We start from the raw sequence: 21,212 nt of genomic DNA on the forward strand, positions 1-21,212 counted from the left end.
TGTTTCGTTTGAACAATAAGAGTAACCCAGAACTGGCTGAGAACAGAGGGGGGTGGGGATGAGGATGACCTGATATAGAAAGAGGAAGAAGGTCACCAAACACACTTTCCCACACCCATCCCTGCTAGACACACACACACACACACACACACACACACACACACACACACACACACACACACAAGCACATATAGTACATAAACACAGAGGCCCACCCTGCACTTTTGCATTTGCCAGATGAGGGTGTGATACATGACTGCTGTCACTGCTTCGTTCTCTACATATCAGCACTTGTGCAGCATAGCAACTGCGCCACAACATAATATGCTGCTCATCCAGGGATGATACACTTAAACTCTACCTGAGTTAAAGCAGTGCCATCTGTACTATCCTCAGAGGGGCCAGAGTGTTTCATCAAATACTGACCCAGGTTAAAGGCTACTTTGCCTGCTGCAACTCTGTTAATGTGTCTTGATGAACATGAGCTGAACTGAATGTTATTTTGAGGGTTTTTATTTTCTCAGTGCTACATGAGTGAAAAAGAGCAGCAGCCAACATAAGAACTGTAGATTTAATTGTTTGAAATGTTAAAAAAGTTGATCATCATACATACAGTACTCTTTGTTTGAGAGCAGGTAGACTCTGCTCCCTCAGAAGGGAGTCTTCAGAGTCCTGATAATTGCATCAGTATCACACAGTATATAAATACACATTTAGTTCACTCTCTGAAAGCCCCTTACAATGGCTTTATCGTCTTTCACAAATGAACAATGCACAACCACATTAGTCAGGCGAGAGATACGAATTGTATCCTCTTGTCGCTGCTCAGTGTTTATCGCTGCACAGACTATTTGAAAGTCTTTTTGTCCGGAGATTTCAGATAAACTTTTCATCAATTAGCTTATCGTGCGATCGCGAGGGGCTTTTGAGGGTTGGACAGGGGAAAGTGCAACAGGATTTGTTATAGTTCAAAAATAGACAATAGCAGGAAAATATCTCTTTTTCTGGGCGTACCCACTCATTGTGTCCCATCTGTGACCTCTGATCCCGAACGTTACACACGCTATGACTCACATAACCAGATCCATGCATCGGACTGGATGCACTGGGTTTCTGTCCTCTTTTTGCACATTTACAGGATCTTTGTCATTCATCACACATGCACACGTATTTCTATGTAAATATCCATTTTCAGACTTGAAATAGTTGCACATGTCATCTGCATACAAGCTGTACTTTGTCTAATAAGTGTGCTCAAAGTATATAATCACTCAAAAATAATAATTACATAAGAAGAGGCCTAGAGTTCAGCAATAAAAATTACATTGTCTTTTATAGACACAACTGCTGTCCAATATAATGAGGAGCGTCGGCACAAATATATGGTGTCTTTGCTTTAGCGAGCTCTAAAGCTTTTGTTATCATAACCCTGAATACTAGGTTCCCCGTTAAAATCAAGCCTTGTTTTCTCAACAGAGTGTATAAATGGAATGTGACCAGTATTAATATGTTCAAATGTCAAGTCAGAAAACCAAAAAAACTGAACATTTTTCACAGTATGGTACAGTCATTTATAAAAGTATAGATTTTGTCTGCTAGCATCAGGAACATAATTTACTGTGAATAGCGTCAGCTTGTCATTAGGTGTCCTTTGTGGCTTAATTCGAGAAATGTCTAACTGTGAAGTTGCAGGTAAACTTGTCAGAAAGATTCTCTGTCACTGTTGAAATAAAAGTCCAGCACAGTGCATGTATGATCAAGCTGTAGTCCTCAGGTTGGGATATGAAGTAGAGCAAAGGTCAAAAGCACAATATTCTTTGTGATTTTGAGCGGAGCACAGATTTAGGATATTTAGGAGCTGCCGTCCCCATTCTTGGTCTTGAGCACCACAAGGCTAACCATGACAGGGATCAAGCAGATGGGAGTTATCACCAGGGCAAAGACGATGGCTGGTGATGGGTCTCTTAGCTCCTCTGAGGGACACTCCTTGAAAAACGTGGAGTGAATATTCACAAATGTCTCTTCGACCAGAGGGTTGGGCCATGGGATCAGGAGACAGTCCGATATCTGCTCAGTGCACAGGCTCAGGTTACTATACAAGCTGCAGTGGAGACATAGAGAGTGGGAGAGTGATTATTCATACATGAGAAAAATAACTAATTCATATTTTTTCAACTGCAAACATAAACACACACACACACACACACTACTTACCCTCTCACATTACCCCAAATGCACCATTCAGTGTCGTTTAGGGATGCCATGGTATTCCTAAATTTGACCAGACAGAGATGCTCAAAGAGTAAAGAAAGGCAATCCATTATTGTTCCTTGATATTGAGAACAGAAGCTGCAATATTGCCCACAGTTTTGAGAGTTATTCCCACAGGCTGCATAAGCTGTAGAAATGAGAAAAGAAAGATTGAAAAGTGTCAAAGTGAGCGACAAGAAAACATTAGATGTTTGGTTCACAGAATGATATCAGCTGTTATTGATATGTGTGGTTATTTAGTTATGCCACTTACTATATGGCCAAGGAGGCCCTCCATAAGTGGCATCTAAAATAGAGAAAAACTTTGGATTAGACTATTGAAGTTAACGTAAGCCCTCTTTAAATCTCATTGTCAGGCACATTTAATTCACTTCATTAAATACAGTCGTCAAAGACATGCATCCATTCAAAACACAAGTCTGTTCTTGTCTATTGTTGCTCATAAGTCCCTTCACATGTCTAGAACTAAGACAGGCATTTGCAGCTGTAGTAGGGAGACCACACACTCACCGGAGAGAAAGGAGAGGAATACCCCAATGAAACCAAGTGCTCCCTTCATGTCAGAAGAAAATGAATAAAGGTGCGTTTTTCCCGACTGATCACCATGTACTATATTAAAACTCAACTTTTTAGACTGTGTACAGCAAGGCATAACAGGAAGCGCGACAGGATGGAAGAGACGCAGTGTAACCTTCGGTTACCAGATGTCCAAACAGTGTTACCCGCGGTTAGCAGATGTTCTCCGTAGATCTGTCTGACGGCCCTGCGCCTTGGCAGCAGCTCTTCCTCTTTCCAACACACGTTTCTTTGGGATTTTCTTCCTTTTTTAAAGGGGTGGAGGCAACAGAGATTGTCCTCTCCATTCTGCTAAATAAAAGGGAGCACACCCAAGCTGGGCTGGACTCACATCTGAAAACCCTTTACTCTTTAACTCTTGTTCTGCTTTTTAGTCTCAGTTTCTCACAGTTGAAGGCCTGGCCGGCTCACAGCATGTGATTTATTTGCCTTTTGGGCTGCCTCTGCCAAATAGGAAACATAAGTAAACATTTAGGGCTCAGCGTTTTGGGGTGGATGTAATCATGACTCTGCAGGGTGTGCTTTGCAGACAGCCATGATTTCATATTCAGGCTAATTTGAACAAACGTGCAAGAAGTAATTAGTCAGAGCTAACCAGCTGTTTCAAAGGCCAGCTATCTTCAAACACACATGTAAAAAGAATGCACTGTTTATTTCACCACAAGTGTGGGAAACTTTTTTTTATGACATAAGGAGCTACAGCTGAGGTACATTCTCATCACTCACCACTTTAAAGAGCAGTGTGAGAGAGGTGGTTTCATTAGATGAGTGAAAACTGAAGTTGATGCTTTGTGCTTTCTCACGACCAACTTGTTAATTTATGTCACCGAATCCACATGTCGGGCCTCTCACAACATCTGTTTGCCGAGCAGCATTTTGATTTAGTAATGACATCAGGAAATGTGTCTTTTCTGAAGAGGAGGAGCTCTGAGTTTGGGGGAGTTGGCAGGGGGAGGAGAAAGGGAGGGGGGGGGGGGGGAGTCAGGGGGAAAAAAAAAAAAAAGGAAGGCAAAGGATGAGGAACAGTGAAAGGGGCGCTGCTCCAAAGTTCCAGTTGTTTCACAATTCGGAGTTCATGCGTTGATCGCAGACGTTGCATGGGGTGAATGACGAACAAATTCAGGAAGTTGAGCCAGAGGGGGAGGGCTGCTCATAATAAGGTTTAAGTTAACCTTTAACCCCAAACCATTATGGGCCTTGTGTCTACTGCTGTTGACCCCTCACTGGTAGAGACCTCCCCAGGAGTTTGTCTTGGATTCCCATCATAACACACAAGGAGATCTTGGCAGAAGCCAGCTTTCTGTGTTTGTCAGCTCCGCTCCAGCAAATGAATTTTAGGGACCATATCCAATACAAGCCCCCAGGGGTTATGAACTAGTAATCACTTTTTTTCCACCATATAATAAATACACTGTAAATAGAATGAATGTCTTTGTGCTACAATAAATGAGAAAGATTAAATCAAATCTTGACTATTCACAAGATGAATTTGTTAGTGATAGTCTATCATTTTAAAAGGGCGTAAACTTACTAGAAGCTGTCATCTTGGATGAGCGATACCCTGCAGAGAAAAAAAGATCATAGGTTAGTCAATGGATTTGTGCTCATGCATGTGATATCTTTCTTTTCTATAAATACACATACCTGTTGTTGTGCTGGGCTGTATTGATAACTTTTCATCAACCAGACAAACCACAGTTGTGCATCCTGCCACAGGATAAAAAATCGATAGAAGAACTGAATATTAGAACCAAGATGTCAAGCAGAAAACACCGTAATATGTCACAGGAATTATTCGACTGAATTTATGATACTGTACAAACTGTTTTTAAAAAGAGTATTTTAGCAACCGTTAAAGAAGGATTCAAAAGTTGTGAGACTATAGGAGTCAGAGGGAAATGGAAGGCACAAGCTGTAGGGAATGAACAGGTTAATACATCCTCTCTTTGTTTGCCTTCCTGAAATCTTAAAATGGTCAACTCAAGGACCTTTAAAAATACAATACATTCCTTTCTCATAAAAGAATAAAAGGTCTTGTGTCATACATAAGAAAAATCATAATTGTCTGATAAAACAAGCTGTTATAATCCAGTGATTATATTCCCATCAACGCTAAATTCTTCTTAAAAAACAAAATGTATAGTAGTGATAAAAAAAAAATCACTCTATGACCCTTAAACCAAACCGTTTAAGTATAAAAACTCTATCATGAGACTTGCTAAGCTCCTTTCTAAAAGCCACTCAATCACTGAAAGCCCCCAAGCATTCCTCTTAAGAGGTGAGAAGGAGGGCAAGTGAAGAAGTTATATCATAAGAGTGAAGAAATGGACAGTGTAAATCTCGCACTTACCCCAGAGGAGAAGAGTCACAAAGCACCCAGAAAACACAAGTGAGAAAGTGGTTGCTGTCATTTTGCCTGACAATGCTCTGTCTGTCTTGTCTGCTGGGTAGGGATTACTTATCTCAACCTTTTTGCAGGAAGGCTCTATGAAACAACAGGAAGCCCTAATTTCCTAGGATGGGCGGTTTCACACAACTGGACAGAGAGTCTCAGATAAGGTTAGAACTACTGTGGTCCACTAGTGCACCACCATCTCTCTCTCTCTCTCTCTCTCTCTCTCTCTCTTTATCTATTGCTTTCTCTCATCCCACCCCCTATTTTCAAACAGAAAGAGAGAAACTAGGGTGAGTCCCACCCTCTCTATTTCATCTTTGACTGAAACTATGCATTTCTCTGTTTTGCATTGTTTGTGACTGATCAAAACATGGAACAGTCATTTCATACTGAGTACATTTGAATGTTTGGACAAGTGAAGCCAAATGATTAAGACATATGCATGATTGTTTAACATAATAAAAAAGGCTTTTTTTTTCTACTCTCAAGAGCTTTGTTTTTTTTCTTGTCTACTTTCTTGTCTTTGTCTACAAAAGTACCTGTTACTGGAAGCATTGCTTTACCATTTTACCCGACTGATATAACATCCAGCACTATCACATATTCACTCTCAGGATGGTCCTTTCATAAAGCATCAAAAACAATGAAAACGTAGCAGAAATATTTCATCCTAGAAATTCCTCTATTGCAAAACACCGGGCCCACTTTACCCACAATGCTTCACAGTTGGCTCAGAGATTTCTGTGTGTAGACTAGTAGCAGGAATGTAGCTTTGAGATAACCTTAAATTGCCCTTACCCCCCTCACTCTGACTTGTAGACTTGAGCTCTAACCAATACTGTCTCAAGGGATATCACTTGTTGCAACTTATTACATTACACAACAAAGCCACAAAAAGCTCAAAATAAATATATTTTTTCATATTGATTAAACTCCCCAATACCATCGAGCAGACTTTGTTATTTTAACAGGAACAGTTCCACTTTAGTTTGTGGTCATGTAAGACGTTCCTGCTTTGTTTCTGTACAGCATGAGCTTTACTTTGCTTTCATTGAGTCTCCCTCGAGTTGAGTAAGAAAAGTCCTTCTGGTGTCGGTTCAATGTTACAACATCAGTGCTGATGACAAGCACCTCATTTTCATCGGCTCTTACGTCACACTGAGCTTCTGAGGCAGCGAGGATCTCCAGCATGAAACTGATTCACTCATCCACGTCACTGAAGGACCAGAGCTCTGCCTCAGCTGCTTGACTTGGGAGAGAGCCAGGTAGCCCAGGGACACAATTGCTTCCACATTTTCTTTTCAGATAAATGAGGCCACTCTTCATCATGTAGGCCTAACTGACTGGACTGTATAACATAAGCGCTTAAATACATCTGTATCCAACTTCATGGTGGTTGAGGTTAAAAAGAAAAAACAGATTTGCCCTCAGGGTGGAGCTTTACAATCAGTATTGGGGGAAGCAGAACAGACAACAGCGTACCTGACAAGTATGTCATCTATGAATAAATGCTTCTTACATCAGTTGCAGTCAGTTAAAATGACTCTTGATGTCCCCATTTCAGCTATCTTTCCATCTCCAAGCCTTTGTTTCAGGTCATAAAAGGTAAACCATACTCAATGGCTTGAGTCCCACAATGACAGGCGCCAAGAACAGCACATATAGTTTACAATACGCAAAATGAATCCCGACCCTCCCCTCTCACACTCACACATACACACACACGCACACGCACACACACACACACACACGCACACGCACACACACACACACACACACACCACCACCAAAGCTTAACTTCCTGTGAGTTTGCTTTTGTTTGACAGCTCAGTATCAACATGGCACATTTTACTTCAAACACCACTGCAGACATGCCAAACACACAGTATCATCTGACATACTTATTGCTCACTGAATGCATAATTAGTTTTGAGGAATGCATCACACACACACACACACACACACACAGCAGAACCAGAGAGCTGAAACGATGTGTGGTGATTTCAGAGCAACACACTACAGCAGTCACAAGAGTGAAGCATGATACAAGACCAAACTGTGAAACGCCAGGTTTCCTCGCTCACATTACAGCCCTGCGTATGAGCACATGTTGGGTCACTGAATTGCAAAAAGTGGCTGAATAGTGCCATCTTGTGAGCTCACTGAGTAGTATGCCATGTGGGGTTTTGAAGAGATTGACCAAAAAGGCTTTAAGGCTTTAAGAACTTGGCATGTTTGTCAAAGCTGCAAATTATTTTTTTAAAGAATTCATTGGCATTAAATCATGGAAAAAAAAAATCACATCAGTTTAATTGAAAAAGATTTAATAGCACACATGCTTCTTAAGAAATAAAAAAAAAAAGTATTGTATGTTTTGCTGTTCACACTGGACTTGAATATGAAGCTGCTCCTAATACAAATAAACTGCTGAGCTGTTAAACGGCTAAACCCAATGTGAGGGTAAGAGTAAGCACATTTAAAGTCAGGATTAGATTTATTAACCTGGATGTATCTATATATGAAACCTTAAGTACAGGGTTACCAGAGAAATGTTCAGTTAAATGTCATGATGTGTCTCTCATAGGATTTTCCTGTAAGGTATCGCTGTTATTACCATAGACATACAGTATATAAACACACGTATATATCTATAGTTGTTACAGTCAATGTCAGGATCTGAATAACAAGAATAACGTTGTTTGTTAAAGTTGTGAATCAAGACGACATTAAGATAACAGGTTGCCAAGTGTTTCACAGATCTCATAGCTGTACAAAAGGGCTTTGTACGTGACTTGAGTATACTTTCAACATAATATCATTTCAACTTCTGTGAAAAAACTTTCCCCCAAATACTATTTTTTTGTAGCCTGGAGGTTATCTCGTGTAGAGATGATGTTTCCAAAAAACATGCCTTCACGGTTTTTGTGATGATTTCATTGTGAGTCTACATTACAATTTGAATCGGAGTACTTGAACGCACCATTGGCCCTACAGGACCTTCTTCCAACCCCCCTCTCTCTCTCTCTCTCTCTGTAAAATGCGAATAGCTCTCCCTGGAGGAGGAACGGAGAACAACAACTCAACTATTTTCTATCCGGCTCAACTTCAACGTATGACTTTTCAATCCTCTTATCATTTTCGAGTAGCATTTCTTTTTTTTTTTTACTTTAATCTAAACAATTTCACATAGCCTTATTCATCTTTTAATAAGACTGTGCTTCTGGTTCTGTGATTTTGTTTTTAGTGAGTATCCTATTTGTTTGGTTTTTTTTAAACTCAAGATCCATTATAATTCTGTGAGATTGCATATTTTATTTGATCCTAAACATAGGTAAGTCAAAGGGCGTTTTTTTTTTTGCCCTTGCACATTTAAATGGCAATCTAGCACTCGGACAGTTGCATCAGTTCCTGTGTGTGCGTGTAAATATCTGTGCCGTGGCTGCTTCACGCTACTTTTTTTTTTTTATTCCCAGGACGCAGAATAGTCATAAATCCTTTCTCTGCTAGGGAAAAGGCTGTGATCACAATAAAGACGTCACCCTGCTGCTCGGGTAGGCTCAACCAAGCCAAGTGCGAAGCTATTTGTAAGCTACAACAACAACAACCTTCCAGCACCATGCTCATGGATAACGTCGGGATTTCTCTGAGATCCCCTGGCCGTGCGAAGACGATTTCTGCGTCAGATCCATAGTAGAAACAGCCTTTGATTGCTCCGGATCCTCTTACGATCAAAAAAAAAAAAAAAACAACAAAAAAAAAAAACAACACAGGCTTGATCGCGTTGCGGGGCTCTTGTCGCAACACACAAGGACGCCAGCCGTGGATTTGAAGGTATTTAATAACTGCGACACTAGTGAGGCAGTCGTGCACACACGCGTCTTGCTAGAATAACATGCTGTCATTGTGGTGCTCGGTGCTCACGTCTTAAAGTATTCCACCTTTAAATGGTTACAGTGTGTGGCTGCAGCTACAGGACATAACGCACTTCATGGCTGTGGGGCTGAAACGTGTGCACGATTCAGTGCAGGAAAAAAATATCACTGCAGCAGCCTTACCGAGCCTGGGGTTTTTTTTTTTGTTTTTTTTTTTGGCTCTGCGCGTATTTGTGTCATTCTGTTTTGGGCTCAGACAGGGAAGTTAGTGTTCAGCAATGTGCTCGTGGGAGACATGAAAAGAGTACTACGCACTTTTCTGCTCCCCTTCAAATCGCTCGTCCGAAGAGGCACGCCCACTCCAGAGGAAAGTGAATGCATCGCGCTGCTAAAATATTCGAGACTCCACTCATTTTCTGTGCACATGATGAGGGTGCTTGTTCGTTATTGGGTCAGCTGCAAATCCACGATTTAAAAATGGCCTCACAGTCTAAACCGGAGCAGTGTTAAAGCACCAATATGGAGGGCATTTTTTTTTTTTTTCTTTTTTTTTTTTTTTAAAACATCAAGTGACAAGTTGAATGTCTGTGACAAGCATGGGGAGAGAGTCATTGTTTTGTAATGCAGACTTCTGATGTCACTACCAATTATAGAGAGGGACTGTAAGCAAATCCAAGCAGAACTATCAGTTATGAGAGTGTAAGCACTTATTAGCTGTATTATTGTGGATTATTGTTGTGCGACAAGGGGATCAAAATAGGAATAAAAAAGACTTAACAAGCCCTACAAGGCTACAAATGACAGTACCTGGCGTCATTTGACGTCATTTTTGGGATCGTAAGTACAACAGAATCTACTATGTTTCGAGGTCTGGATGCATAGTGCAGCCCAGTGCTGTGGACTGCCTTTCCTCCACATAATATATATATATATATATATATATTTTTTTTTAAAGGAGTCATGGAGGAAACAGCTGCTACAGCCCCAGCCCCTGGCACCTGTGCTGCCCCCCCAACCCCAAGACCTCAGCCTCCCGCCTTGGTACCGTCCCGCAGCCTCCTGGAGTGGAGAAGGAGGGTCAAGTCTGAGTATATGCGCCTTCGCCAATTAAAGCGCCTTAAAAAAGCAGAGGGGGTCAAGGTGGGTCAAACTCTGCTGTTGACAGTAAACACAGTCAAATGTATGTCTGTGTAGTGTACGCATGATGTGGGGGACTTTGCAGTGGGTGTGTATTTTGTGTCTTTCATTGTGACATGCTTTGGGTTCTGTTTGTTTCTAGAACCTCTTCATGTCCAACAGGCAAAAGATTGAGCAGCACACAAATCTTCTGAATGCAGAGTGGTCTAGACTCCGGATTCAGACCATCCCTCTGTCAACTTCGACTGGAGCACTGGCCAGCAAGAAGGTGTGTGTGTGTGTGTGTGTGTGATGTGCTTTATTTTTGATGCATCCTCAAGAGATTAAAAATAATAGCAATTTCATATCATCCCTCTACATACAGTACCTGACTGCAGCGTCCAGTTCTGCATTTATATTCCTTCCCAGGCGGCTAACACCAAAATAGCAATCCAGTCTATTATCATTATTGTGTGGATGTGTTTTGAGAAACTCTTCAGCAGCTCCAGTTGTGCTAGGATTCCCACCCGGCAGTCAGGTGTTATCTCAGGATAAACTGTGTGTGTGTTAAAAAAAAAAAAAGGGCCATGTAACCGCTATAAGTGGTATCTGGGCCTATGAGAACTCATAATACAAACAGCCTCAGGCCGTCATGTTATATTTCCCTTCTCACTTGATGTTCAGGTCCAATGTCTTGTGTTTAGGGTTTTGCCACATGTGTGTTTGATGATTTATCAAATTCTCCATTACTGCGGGGGATTGGTCTATTGTCTTGTCAGCCCACCTCTGGTTCTCTCACAGATGTGTACAGTGGAGTTTGGCTTCCCATCATTCAAAGCTCAAGCCATTGCCATGAGACCTCTGTCAACTGTGGCAGGAATCCCTTTTATGTACTCCTGGTCACCTCTGCAGCACAACTTCATGGTACGAACCACACTTTTGCTTTTACTGATATATATATATATACAGTGATTTTACAATAGCCGCAAATACTTTATGTTATTTTTTTACTATGATTAAGTGGCAATGGAGATGATCCAATGTGAGCTGGTGCTTTTATACTGTACGGCATTTTCACCAGTTGGACAAACTCATTGACACAGGTTATCCAGCTTTAAGCAAGAGACCTTTTTCCCTTTCTTCAATTGTTGTTGTTGTTGTATCTTCCAAACTTGACATACTCACGTAAAATGTGCACATACTGCACAACACAACAACTTTGTCCATATTCAGTACATTCTCCATTTTTTTTATTTTTTATCTTTGACCTTTGTTTGAACATGAACTGAACAGAAAGCAGGACCATGTAAATGTCTTGTGCGGCAAGAGGTTAGTGTAGCTTTGCTATTTTGACAATTCTTTGATCCTTAAAAAAGGCATTACAGGAGAATGTGGTACATGTTGCATTTCGTTGGTTCCATGCCTGTGTTGATGGGACGTTTCTGTACTAGGTGGAGGATGAGACGTTCCTTCATAACATCCCGTACATGGGCGATGAGGTGCTGGAACAGGACGAGGCTTTCCTGGAGGAACTCATTGACAACTACGATGGTGTCCATGGTGACAGAGGTGTGTATAATACTCTCTGTGGATCAGATGTGTGCCTTAATGCCTCTTATAACCACCTTCTCTCTGGATATCACACTTAAGAACCACTTGGGAGCTATGTTTTATTTTCTAATGATGATGAAGCTGATGTATTTCTATAACGTCTCGTTCAGCCTGTGGAAAACTTTCAAAATGTTAGTTTTCTGACATGTTAATTGTGTCCCAGGGGGAGGATTCATCAGCGATGAAGTCTTTAAAGAGCTGGTGGAAGCCTTGAGCCAGTACTCTGACCATGATGAGGAGGACGAAGAGGGAGCGGTGGCGGCGGCAGCAGCGGCGGCAGTGGAGGTGACTGGAAAGAAGGAGGACGAGAGAGTGATGAGGAGTTCAGTTGAGGGTTCAGAAGAGACCAAATCTGGTAGTGTGGCGTTCACCAGGAGGAAGAGGAGGAGCACTACTGAGGGTGAGTGAGTCATCGGCGCCTTTTGTGTGTTCGGACATTGTTGTGTGAGGGAACAAGAAGGCCGCAGCGGGAACAAGGCTCGCACTGTTCTCGTCATTACACTGTACAGCTGCCACAAGGTCGCCCTGCCACAGCAGCTCTGGCACAGGCAGTGTTTACTTTGAAGCTGCCCCTGTGCCCCTTCATGGCTACTGTGTGTGTGAGGGAACCTGTTTGTCCATGACAGGAATACAGTCCAACTCTTATTACACAACTTAAAGACCTCTCACATTATGAGAAACTATGCCGTATACACACTAAGTTAGAAGGATACCTAGCTACACACTCCGTTGGCTTACGACCCATGAATAAAAGATGCAGAAAAACAGGGAACTACACGGCCTGCTCTGTTTATTTGTACATTATGATTGACACTGAGACGTGTTTCCTGAGCCTGTTATTGCTAACTGGCCATGAGCCCTGGGAAAACATTGCAAAATGTTTTAAAAGAACATATTACACAAGTGTTTTTTAAATTTTTTTTAGTCTGTATCGAAACCTGATGTGAGCAAAAAAACAGGGTTATTTGTTTTACCAACTGTGGTCTCTTTGTATTTCCCAAAGTAAGAGACGCGTCCAGCAGCAAGAAGGTCCCCAGCGATGAGATATTCACAGCCATCGCCTCGATGTTCCCTTACAAGGGCACCACGGAGGAGCTTAAGGAAAAGTAAGAAAAGTGAAGGAAAAGAACTGTGAACCTGTGTGCACAATACTGAACAGGCCCAGTTGCTTAGTGTTCACCATGGTGACGCAGTGTAATAATGGCGGCTCCCTCTCAGGCGCCGGACTCAAAGGAGCAGTTTGATCAGCATCTGAAAGAGCTTTTCTCGGAGATCCTCATCGACTTGACTAACTTCAAAATGAGCCTGTGGTGAACAGGTAATGAATGACCGCTAAAGAGAGTTCTCTGACCTCCGCAGGTACAAAGACCTTTTGGAGCCGCCGAGTCAAAAGAAGCTGCCCCCCCTCTGCACCCCAAACCTGGATGGACCTTTCGCAAAATCCGTGCAGCGGGAGCAGTCCTTACACTCGTTCCATACGCTGTTCTGCCGACGATGCTTCAAATACGACTGTTTCCTCCACAGTAATGGCTTGATTTATGATTATTTATTCTATGAAGGTTCTTAATTTCCTCTCAGACCTGCCACCACTTTTTTAATCATAAGGTGGTTGGATTATGTCCTTCTTTTTATACACCAGCGATTATTCAGCGGATTTTTAACATGGAGCCCAAATATGTCTGTTTGCTTCACAAAGCTTTCCATGCTACACCCAGCGTTTACAAGAGGAAGAGTAAGGAGATCCGGATCGAAACCGACCCGTGTGGTGTTGACTGCTTCTTGTTGCAGGTATTTCAATTCACAGTTGCCTCCTTCTGTAGCTGCAGATGCTACATATCTGTCGTTTAATCTCTGTTTTGTTTTTTTTTTCATCCCCTGTTCTCTTCCGCAGAAAGAAGCTAAAGAGTTTGTGGATCAGAACATGTTGCGGTCACAGAGGTCTCGCAGGCGCCGAAAGCAGCAGCAGCAGCGTCCCACCAGCTCCAGCTGTCCTGGGCCATCCGGAGCCGCAGAGGAAGGCAAAGAGGGTGACAGTGACCATGAAACTACCTCCTCTTCAGGTGAGAGTCTTGATATCACACGAACCAGGTTCCTCAGCTGCTTTAGAAACCATGAAGTGCCTCTTTGAGTCTAAAGGGCAGGATTAGGGAAGTTGTGAAAAGTAACTCTTTTGCTTTATTTTGGTCATGTTTACTTTGACTCAATGCTGCATCTTACCAAGTGCTCCGTACTGTTTTAAATCTGCCAATAACTTGCTGAATTTAGTTTCGAAGCACAAACACAGCTAATGTATGAGTCACTGCATGACTGAGGCGATGCATCATTGACCATAACCTCCCCTGAATACCTCCCTTTCCGAAAAACTGCCTGCCCCAACAGAGTAGAGTCCTTTCAGAAAAGTGAAAGTTGGCTGAAGATGAGAGCTTTTAAGTCATATCCTGCCCCCTCCCTGGTCTCCCTACTTCCATCTCCTCTCAATATCAGCTCTCACGCGCCAAGCAAAATAAAACAGCCATTAGGTTTGCATGCTTCAGCCCCAACATAAACACTTTGTTCCCTCTCGTCGTCCTCCGACTGTGGTTTCTCTTTCTTTTCTTTTCTTTTTTTTTTTTCATTTCTGTTGATATCTTCATGTGGAGAGCAGCAGGAGGGCAATAAGAGCAATCTCCCCAGGCTCTTTATTGTCCCCTCCCCTCCCACAAGCTCTCAGGTTCTCCATCAATGCCTTGTGTTAGTTTCGGAAACCGCTCAAGCTCAGCCAGTGACTCAGCAGAGTCCCTCACATGTGTTGAGATAATGTGGAAAAAGCAGATTGTTAAGCAGATTAATAAAGATACTTGCTGCTGAAGCATGTGGCCACAGCAATGCTGCATTCAGCCTGTTGCCAAGCAACATCCAGCTCTCAGCCTCGAGCTGTGGGTGTTAGAGCATCAGTCCTGAATATCCAAAAAGCTAAATCAAAGCCCGTGGTCCCTGGTGTATGTGTGAGAGTGTTGAAATGCAAATAGCCAGAAATAGTATCCAGAAATAGCAATGTGTGTTAATGAAGAGTTAGATTAGCACATGTAGGTGTGGAAAACAAATCTGCCAAAATCCTTCAACCAAGAAGTATTTATTTGTCCACAGCTTCATGAATGTACAATCAAAAGATAGAAGCCTTCTGCCAAGAGTAGTAGTCACTGAAGTGTGTGTGTGTGTGTGTGCGTGCGTGTGTGTGTGTGTGTTTTTCTTTGTGTTTTGTGTGTCTATGTGAGAAATAGAGGGCAATTCACGGTGCCCGACTCCCACCAAGCAGCGTCCGGGGGAAGATGACGCGGAAGAGGAGGCGTGCAGTGTGGTGGAGTGGAGCGGGGCGGAGGAGTCACTGTTCAGGGTTCTCCATGGCACGTACTTCAACAACTTCTGCTCCATCGCTCGCCTTATCGGTACAAAGACCTGCAAGGAGGTGACATTTTCACACTCATCATCACACCTCATTCAACATTCGGAACTTAAATAATGCTCCTACCGACTGATAATGAAATGAAGGCTTACATATTGAATAAAAAAACATTTTTTTTATATATATATATATATATATATATATATATATATATATTTTATATATTGTCATGTTGTCAATCTCACAATTGACAGGGTAAAACCATGCATAATACTTTTTTCACCAAAACCTGTTGTCTACAAAATCCTTAATGCTACTGGAACGCCGACATCTAGTTCTTGCTGTGTTAGATTACATGCTTTATCTTGGTGTGAGAATATTTGGAAAATGTGCTAATGAGTGGGAAAAATTCTTGTGGAGGGGCCTTCAACTTGCAGCAACAACAAAGATTTCCTTCTCTATTTACAGAGAGGACAGAGTCGATGTCACAAATTACACAGAAACCTGGTGGATCAAAGGAATTGTTAGTTTGATGATCAAAAACTTTGTATTTATTTGAGCATCGCTGATCACTTTTTGGTTCTTTTTTTAAATTGGATCATGATAATAGTCTTCTAATATTGTTTGTCCATATAGAGTATAAAAATACAACATGTTACCTGCAGTGTTCACGTAGTTTCCATGTTTGACTTTCACTTGCCTAATGGGCTGAGAGGCACACCAATGAAGCAGTAGCTATAGTGAATGTAGAAACAAGCAGTTTCATGAAACAAAGTTAAGGATCAGTCTACAGAGGTCTGGGATTTTCCTCTCAGTCTGTACCCCATATTTTTTTGTTATTCATAACTCTGACTAACTCTTTCGGGAACTGGTGATGCTTTGAAACAAAGTGGACAAAAATGTGCATCACATTTTACGTCAGTGCGATGTAGCAACACGTTCATCTTGTGTCTGTGGTTTTATGTTGTGGATAATTGCTGAATACTGAGAGAATGGCATGTGGCGCCATAAACGGGGATGCTGCTTACCAGATGTGACGTCTCTCATATTCTCTGATAAGTTCAGGCAATCGGCCTAAGACGTTCCTTGAATCATACCAGCATGTGCCTAAAGACAGCTTGTACAATGCCTAAATGACCTTCTTTGAACACGAGCATAAAACATGCAGTAAAGACACATGTGAAATAAATCATGACATGTTGAAGCAGGCTTTCCTGTTCACACCCAAACCCATGTAGTGCCTCTTGTCCCATGGCCAGAGCGGTCCACAGACTGCGTTGGAGTGTCCGTCCCAGGTCTGCTGGCATCCAGAGTGCCCCGCCCACTGCTTAACTGAGTGGAAATGCTGAAACCAGCTGCCTTGTTACGTATGTCTGTGTCCCGGGGAGGAGGCCAAATCGGGGTTTTCGGCAGCCAGTGGTTGAATGTGTGTGGTTGTGCACATGCGTGTGAATGTTTTGCCTCTGCAGTCGGGGTTTTGAAAGCGGAGAAGGGGGGGGCGGGGGCGGGGAGGGGGGAGGAGGGGGGGGGCAGGATGTTCTGTGGTTTAATAACTGCGATGTGCTTTTCAGCTTGATTGGCAGTACATAACTCAACATAATTAAGATGAAGAGAATAAAAAAAAAATCTTCAAAGTACGTCTGATTAATGCGCAGGATGTTCTGTTTTTGAATGTGTTTTTTTTATTTCCTACTTCCTGCAGGTGTACGAATTTGCAGTGAAAGAGGTCCTGATCCATCGTGTTCCTTTGGGTGATGGAGGCACCTCGCCCCAAAAGAAGAAAAGGAAGCACAGGCATGATGTCACCAATTTTCTCTCGCTTTTGCTCCTGCCTTTTGCTGATTGCTGGAAACATAAGTCTTGGGAAAAGGGAGCTCGTTGAAACTTGCCTGAATACACATTTAAAAAGATAAACAATTCATGTCAATGTCTGTGTTTTTTGCCTCGCATTAGTGTTAAAAGTTCATTTGTTCTTCCTTTCAAAAATGAATTTGTTACTCTGAATAATCCCAGAAGAGTGTATTATTAAATAGGTGGGATGAGTTATTGACTAATTTAAATAAAACCCCCTTCCCCTTTTTTTATGTGGTAGGTTATGGGCAAAGATCCAACTAAAGAAGGGTATGTTTATCCTAAAAATAACTATTACATTAATATTGTGCCCTCTGAAATACAACCCAGCTTGATGTGCCGCTCAGAGAGCTTTGTCCTCTGTTGCTCCAGATAACTCGTCCAATCAGGTGTACAACTACCAGCCATGTGATCACCCCGACCATCCATGCGACAGCTCCTGTCCTTGTGTGATGACCCAGAATTTCTGTGAAAAGTTCTGCCAGTGCAAACATGAGTGTAAGTGTAACCTTTTCTCTTATTCACCTGTGCAGGCCTTATCTCTTCTTCTGTCATTCTCGCAAGAACAGAAACTCATAATGAAGTTGCACTGCCTTTGTGATGCTGAAGTAAAATTGATGAGAATGTTTCTGTCATAGCCATTTCCCGCTGAGAGCATTCTGCAGCTTCAAAACCCTTTTTCTTCAGGCCACAGACGGGCAGGGCAGCAGAATGTAAATTGATTCTGCAGTGTTCTGGCTCCGGCCAGAGGAGAAAGTATCCTCTAGTGGGGATAGGTGGGTGTCTGTTTTATACAAAGCTGTGCTCATAATGAGGCATTGCTGCAGCAACAATGTCCCAGAACTGTGTTCTCTGAATCGGCCACATGGTGGAGGAAGGGATTTTGTTGTTTGCCCTCTGGAGAGTTTTTAAATCAAAGACCGAGGCTAAGACGGAGTAAACAGTTTGTTGGGGTTGAAGGAGATTGTTTTGCCTCATTTGTTCATCTGTTGTGGTTCAGTCCCCCCACTCTCCCTCCTCCTCACCCGACTGTTCCCTCGCCTTTTCCCGTAGCAGACCTGAGCAGAGGCCAAACAGGAAGCGGCCTCCAGTTGCAAATGCGTGCTCACTAAAGAGTTGGAGAGAAATCAAAGGGACGTGACAGGCTCTGTGCCTGGTACTGAACGTCATCTGCAGCATCAGTATGAGTCAGACAGTTCCAGCTAAACAAGCCTTGATGATACAGACACATAAAAAAAACTACACAGGCTTGGAAGGTCCATAACAGTGGAGAGACATTTTGCCTGGAGCTCTTGTTATGGACAGTTCTCCCCCAAGAAGAGGCTGCAGGAAAGATATTTCAGTAAATCTTGCCTGATCCTTCTTTTCATCTGCCCAGAGGGTGTTATGTTACACCCTGCAAAATTGTATTTCAGCATATCTGCCAGCAGAGGTCCCAAACTGATGAGCCTTCTATGAATTACTCAGCCGTTGGGCTTCTGTGCTGCGACTGCATTTAGAGCTGGAATCATTTTTTTTTTTTGTACATGTATTCGGCACAAGTCTTTTGTGTTGGTCTTTCTGTTTTGCTGCATGAAACTCGGCACGTCCTCACTCTGAGCAGCTGTGTGTCTAAATGTTTTCCAGGCCAGAACCGCTTCCCAGGCTGCAGGTGTAAGACACAGTGCAACACTAAACAGTGTCCCTGCTACCTCGCTGTGAGGGAGTGTGACCCAGATCTGTGCATGACCTGTGGCGCGGCAGACCACTGCGACAGCAAAGGGGTGTCCTGTAAGAACTGCAGTATACAGAGGGGCCTGAAAAAGGTAGCCAAGGGCACTGAATGTCGAACTAACTTTATGTTTAAAAAAATTATTCATTTTTTTGCATTTTGCGGTACCTAAAACTCCTTTTTGACTAGTGGGGTCCTGACTTATTTCAGCACTTGCTGTTGGCTCCATCAGATGTGGCCGGATGGGGCACCTTCATCAAAGAGGCAGTTCAAAAGAACGAGTTTATTTCTGAATACTGTGGGGAGGCAAGTCCAAACAGTTTAGTCTCATTCATTTAAAACACGTATGCATTGGCTCTGGGCTCTCAGCTTGATTGGAGTTTTTTTTTGTTTTTGTTTTTTTTTGTTTTTATTCTTGTGTGTTTGCACAAACAGCTGATCTCCCAGGATGAGGCAGACCGACGTGGAAGGATCTATGACAAATACATGTCCAGCTTCCTCTTCAACTTGAACAATGGCAAGTTTCCCCCACTTCCCCTCTAGCCAACGACTTACCAATATTACAGTACACTTAAGAAATCCTGAATGTGCTCTGTCTCTCTGTAGACTTTGTTGTGGATGCCACTCGAAAGGGGAACAAAATCCGCTTTGCAAATCATTCAGTTAATCCTAACTGCTACGCTAAAGGTTAGTATCTTTGTTTTATTGATGGAGTCAAATGAGAGTTTGAGAGGATCTTTGTGGACTGAAAGCTGCCTCTTCTTGGCTGATGTTGAGTTTGATGTCACTGCAGTGGTAATGGTGAATGGAGACCATCGCATTGGAATCTTTGCCAAACGAGCAATCCTGCAGGGAGAGGAGCTTTTCTTTGACTACAGGTAGAAACATTGGCCTTTTTGTGACAGCTTCAAAGTAAAGAACAAAAAACAAAGCAGCTGACTGAATCTATGGCTTCTTAAGTTACTGTGTACAAGCTCACTGCCTCCCCTTCATCTTTATCTTCCACAGATACAGCCAAGCTGACGCTCTCAAATATGTGGGGATAGAGAGGGAGGCCGAAATGACTTAGCTACCTGCTGCCTTTCTCCATAACCTGATTGGAAGTCCTCAGCTGCCCACTCATGCTTCTGTCCCTCCATGCAGCCTCACATCCAGCTGACAGATCTCTATGAACAGTCACCGTCTCCACCCTCTCTGCTAATCTTCTAAAAATAGAAAGTCCCTGCTGATTGCAGGTGCCTCTGCTCTGCAGACACAGTGTCAGTGTGTTCTCCCACTCATCTCCCCAAACCCACCCACCTACCCACCTGCAAAATCGTATAAACCGAGCTTATAAAACTAATCTATTTAAAGTGGAAATACTATTAATCCATTTTGCAAGAGGATCATGTTTTTTTTTTTTTTTTTTTTTTTTTTGTTAAATCTTGTCAAAGCAAAGTGGCCACGGTTTCCCATGATTCTTTGCTTCTCTCCGTTTTGTTACTGTACTTACAGTATAGACCAGCTTATGTTTGACCTCTATGTGTAATGCAAGCTTTTACATCGTACCTACTGATCAGTGAAATGCATGTGCTGTCTCTTGCATAAACAAACCATTAAATATATTAGCCGCAGCGTTAGCTTCAGTCAGATGCTGCTCTGTGCAAGTAGAAAAAAAAAAAAAACGACGTTTCTGTGCATTTATGATACATTGTTCTGCAAAAATAGGCAACCAGACAAGAAAACCGACTGACTGAATGTAACCTGTAGATGATGGTGAAGAGATCTCATCCCTCTCTTAATTTCTCATATTATCAACCGATTGGTACTCAAAGCAACGTACACACACATCAAATTTGTATCGTCACGTTTACATGATCTCGAGGTCTTCGCGTTGAGTGAAAAAGTTCTCTAGTCACACAGTAAATGTCTTCCTATATATTTGTTAATGTGCCAAATGGTTCCACGCAGAAAGATGCTGACAAAATGTGGATGTGTTGCATAATAACCAGAGACAAGTTCGAGGTGACCTTTGAAAGGTCACGACCATGGAAAAAAAAGCAAAATTCTCAGTATTTGACCAAAAATTGAAAAGTCCCCCACGTGTGAATGTATACCATTCATTATCTGTACTTATTCCGTTTACTTTCCAGAAGTGTTATTCTGTCTTTCATTTACAAAACATTAAATACCCACTTCTAATAAATGAGATCTTTCTCAATAGAGATGAACAAAATGGAGTTTACTGCTATGTACAGTGTTTGCCTATAAAAATAAAAGTTTAACTTTATACATTAAAATGTGTCTGTTGGCTTTCACTGTGCAGAAACACCCCCCCCCCCCAGCTTCACATAACTTGAGACAATTTCCTTCAAGCTTCTTTTATTGTAGTGACAATTTGGCGTTGCCTTGATTTACACAGTAATGGTCATTTACAGTGAAGGTTTT

The 21,212-nt window shown here is 42.3% G+C and overlaps 2 protein-coding genes across 7 annotated transcripts; one reads left to right on the plus strand and one right to left on the minus strand.

Annotated features, from left to right (window-relative positions):
- Window positions 1–557: 557 nt before the first annotated feature.
- ramp2 (receptor (G protein-coupled) activity modifying protein 2) lies at window positions 558–6,925 on the minus strand. Its single transcript, XM_020652459.3, has 6 exons — window positions 5,198–6,925; window positions 4,492–4,554; window positions 4,379–4,408; window positions 2,525–2,557; window positions 2,215–2,398; window positions 558–2,101 (listed from the first exon to the last, which is right to left on the minus strand). The coding sequence occupies exons 1-6, from the start codon at window positions 5,256–5,258 to the stop codon at window positions 1,852–1,854; spliced, it is 621 nt and encodes a 206-aa protein (XP_020508115.1). The 5' UTR covers window positions 5,259–6,925; the 3' UTR covers window positions 558–1,851.
- A 1,319-nt stretch (window positions 6,926–8,244) lies between these two features.
- ezh1 (enhancer of zeste 1 polycomb repressive complex 2 subunit) lies at window positions 8,245–21,064 on the plus strand. Of its 6 annotated transcripts, none has more exons than XM_020652461.3 (20): window positions 8,245–8,352; window positions 10,070–10,254; window positions 10,394–10,519; window positions 11,032–11,154; window positions 11,682–11,799; window positions 12,005–12,241; window positions 12,845–12,947; window positions 13,201–13,364; window positions 13,538–13,629; window positions 13,733–13,901; window positions 15,096–15,286; window positions 16,926–17,017; window positions 17,316–17,344; window positions 17,447–17,572; window positions 18,701–18,879; window positions 18,975–19,091; window positions 19,221–19,302; window positions 19,392–19,472; window positions 19,579–19,663; window positions 19,794–21,064. In XM_020652461.3, exons 1-20 carry the CDS (start codon window positions 8,280–8,282, stop codon window positions 19,852–19,854), a joined length of 2,433 nt encoding a protein of 810 aa, XP_020508117.2. In that variant the 5' UTR covers window positions 8,245–8,279; the 3' UTR covers window positions 19,855–21,064. The 6 variants fall into 6 exon arrangements, with proteins under 6 accessions (XP_020508117.2, XP_065821038.1, XP_065821037.1 ...); XM_065964966.1 differs by having other exon boundaries at window positions 18,996–19,091; XM_065964965.1 differs by having other exon boundaries at window positions 15,102–15,286.
- Window positions 21,065–21,212: the final 148 nt, after the last annotated feature.

The sequence above is a fragment of the Labrus bergylta genome, chromosome 16 (genome assembly GCF_963930695.1).
Source record: "Labrus bergylta chromosome 16, fLabBer1.1, whole genome shotgun sequence".
NCBI lineage: Eukaryota > Metazoa > Chordata > Actinopteri > Labriformes > Labridae > Labrus > Labrus bergylta.

Bases quoted from the DNA above. Each gene is read 5' to 3' on its own strand.
- ramp2 (XM_020652459.3), bottom strand. From the start codon at position 5,258: ATGACAGCAACCACTTTCTCACTTGTGTTTTCTGGGTGCTTTGTGACT. The intron at 4,555-5,197 runs GTAAGTGCGAGA...ATCCTGTGGCAG, and splicing joins TGTGACTCTTCTCCTCTGGG to GATGCACAACTGTGGTTTGT. The intron at 4,409-4,491 runs GTATGTGTATTT...TTTTCTCTGCAG, and splicing joins ACAGCCCAGCACAACAACAG to GGTATCGCTCATCCAAGATG.
- ezh1 (XM_020652461.3), top strand. From the start codon at position 8,280: ATGCGAATAGCTCTCCCTGGAGGAGGAACGGAGAACAACAACTCAACT. The intron at 10,255-10,393 runs GTGGGTCAAACT...GTTTGTTTCTAG, and splicing joins AAAAAGCAGAGGGGGTCAAG to AACCTCTTCATGTCCAACAG. The intron at 17,018-17,315 runs GCATGATGTCAC...TTTATGTGGTAG, and splicing joins AAGAAGAAAAGGAAGCACAG to GTTATGGGCAAAGATCCAAC.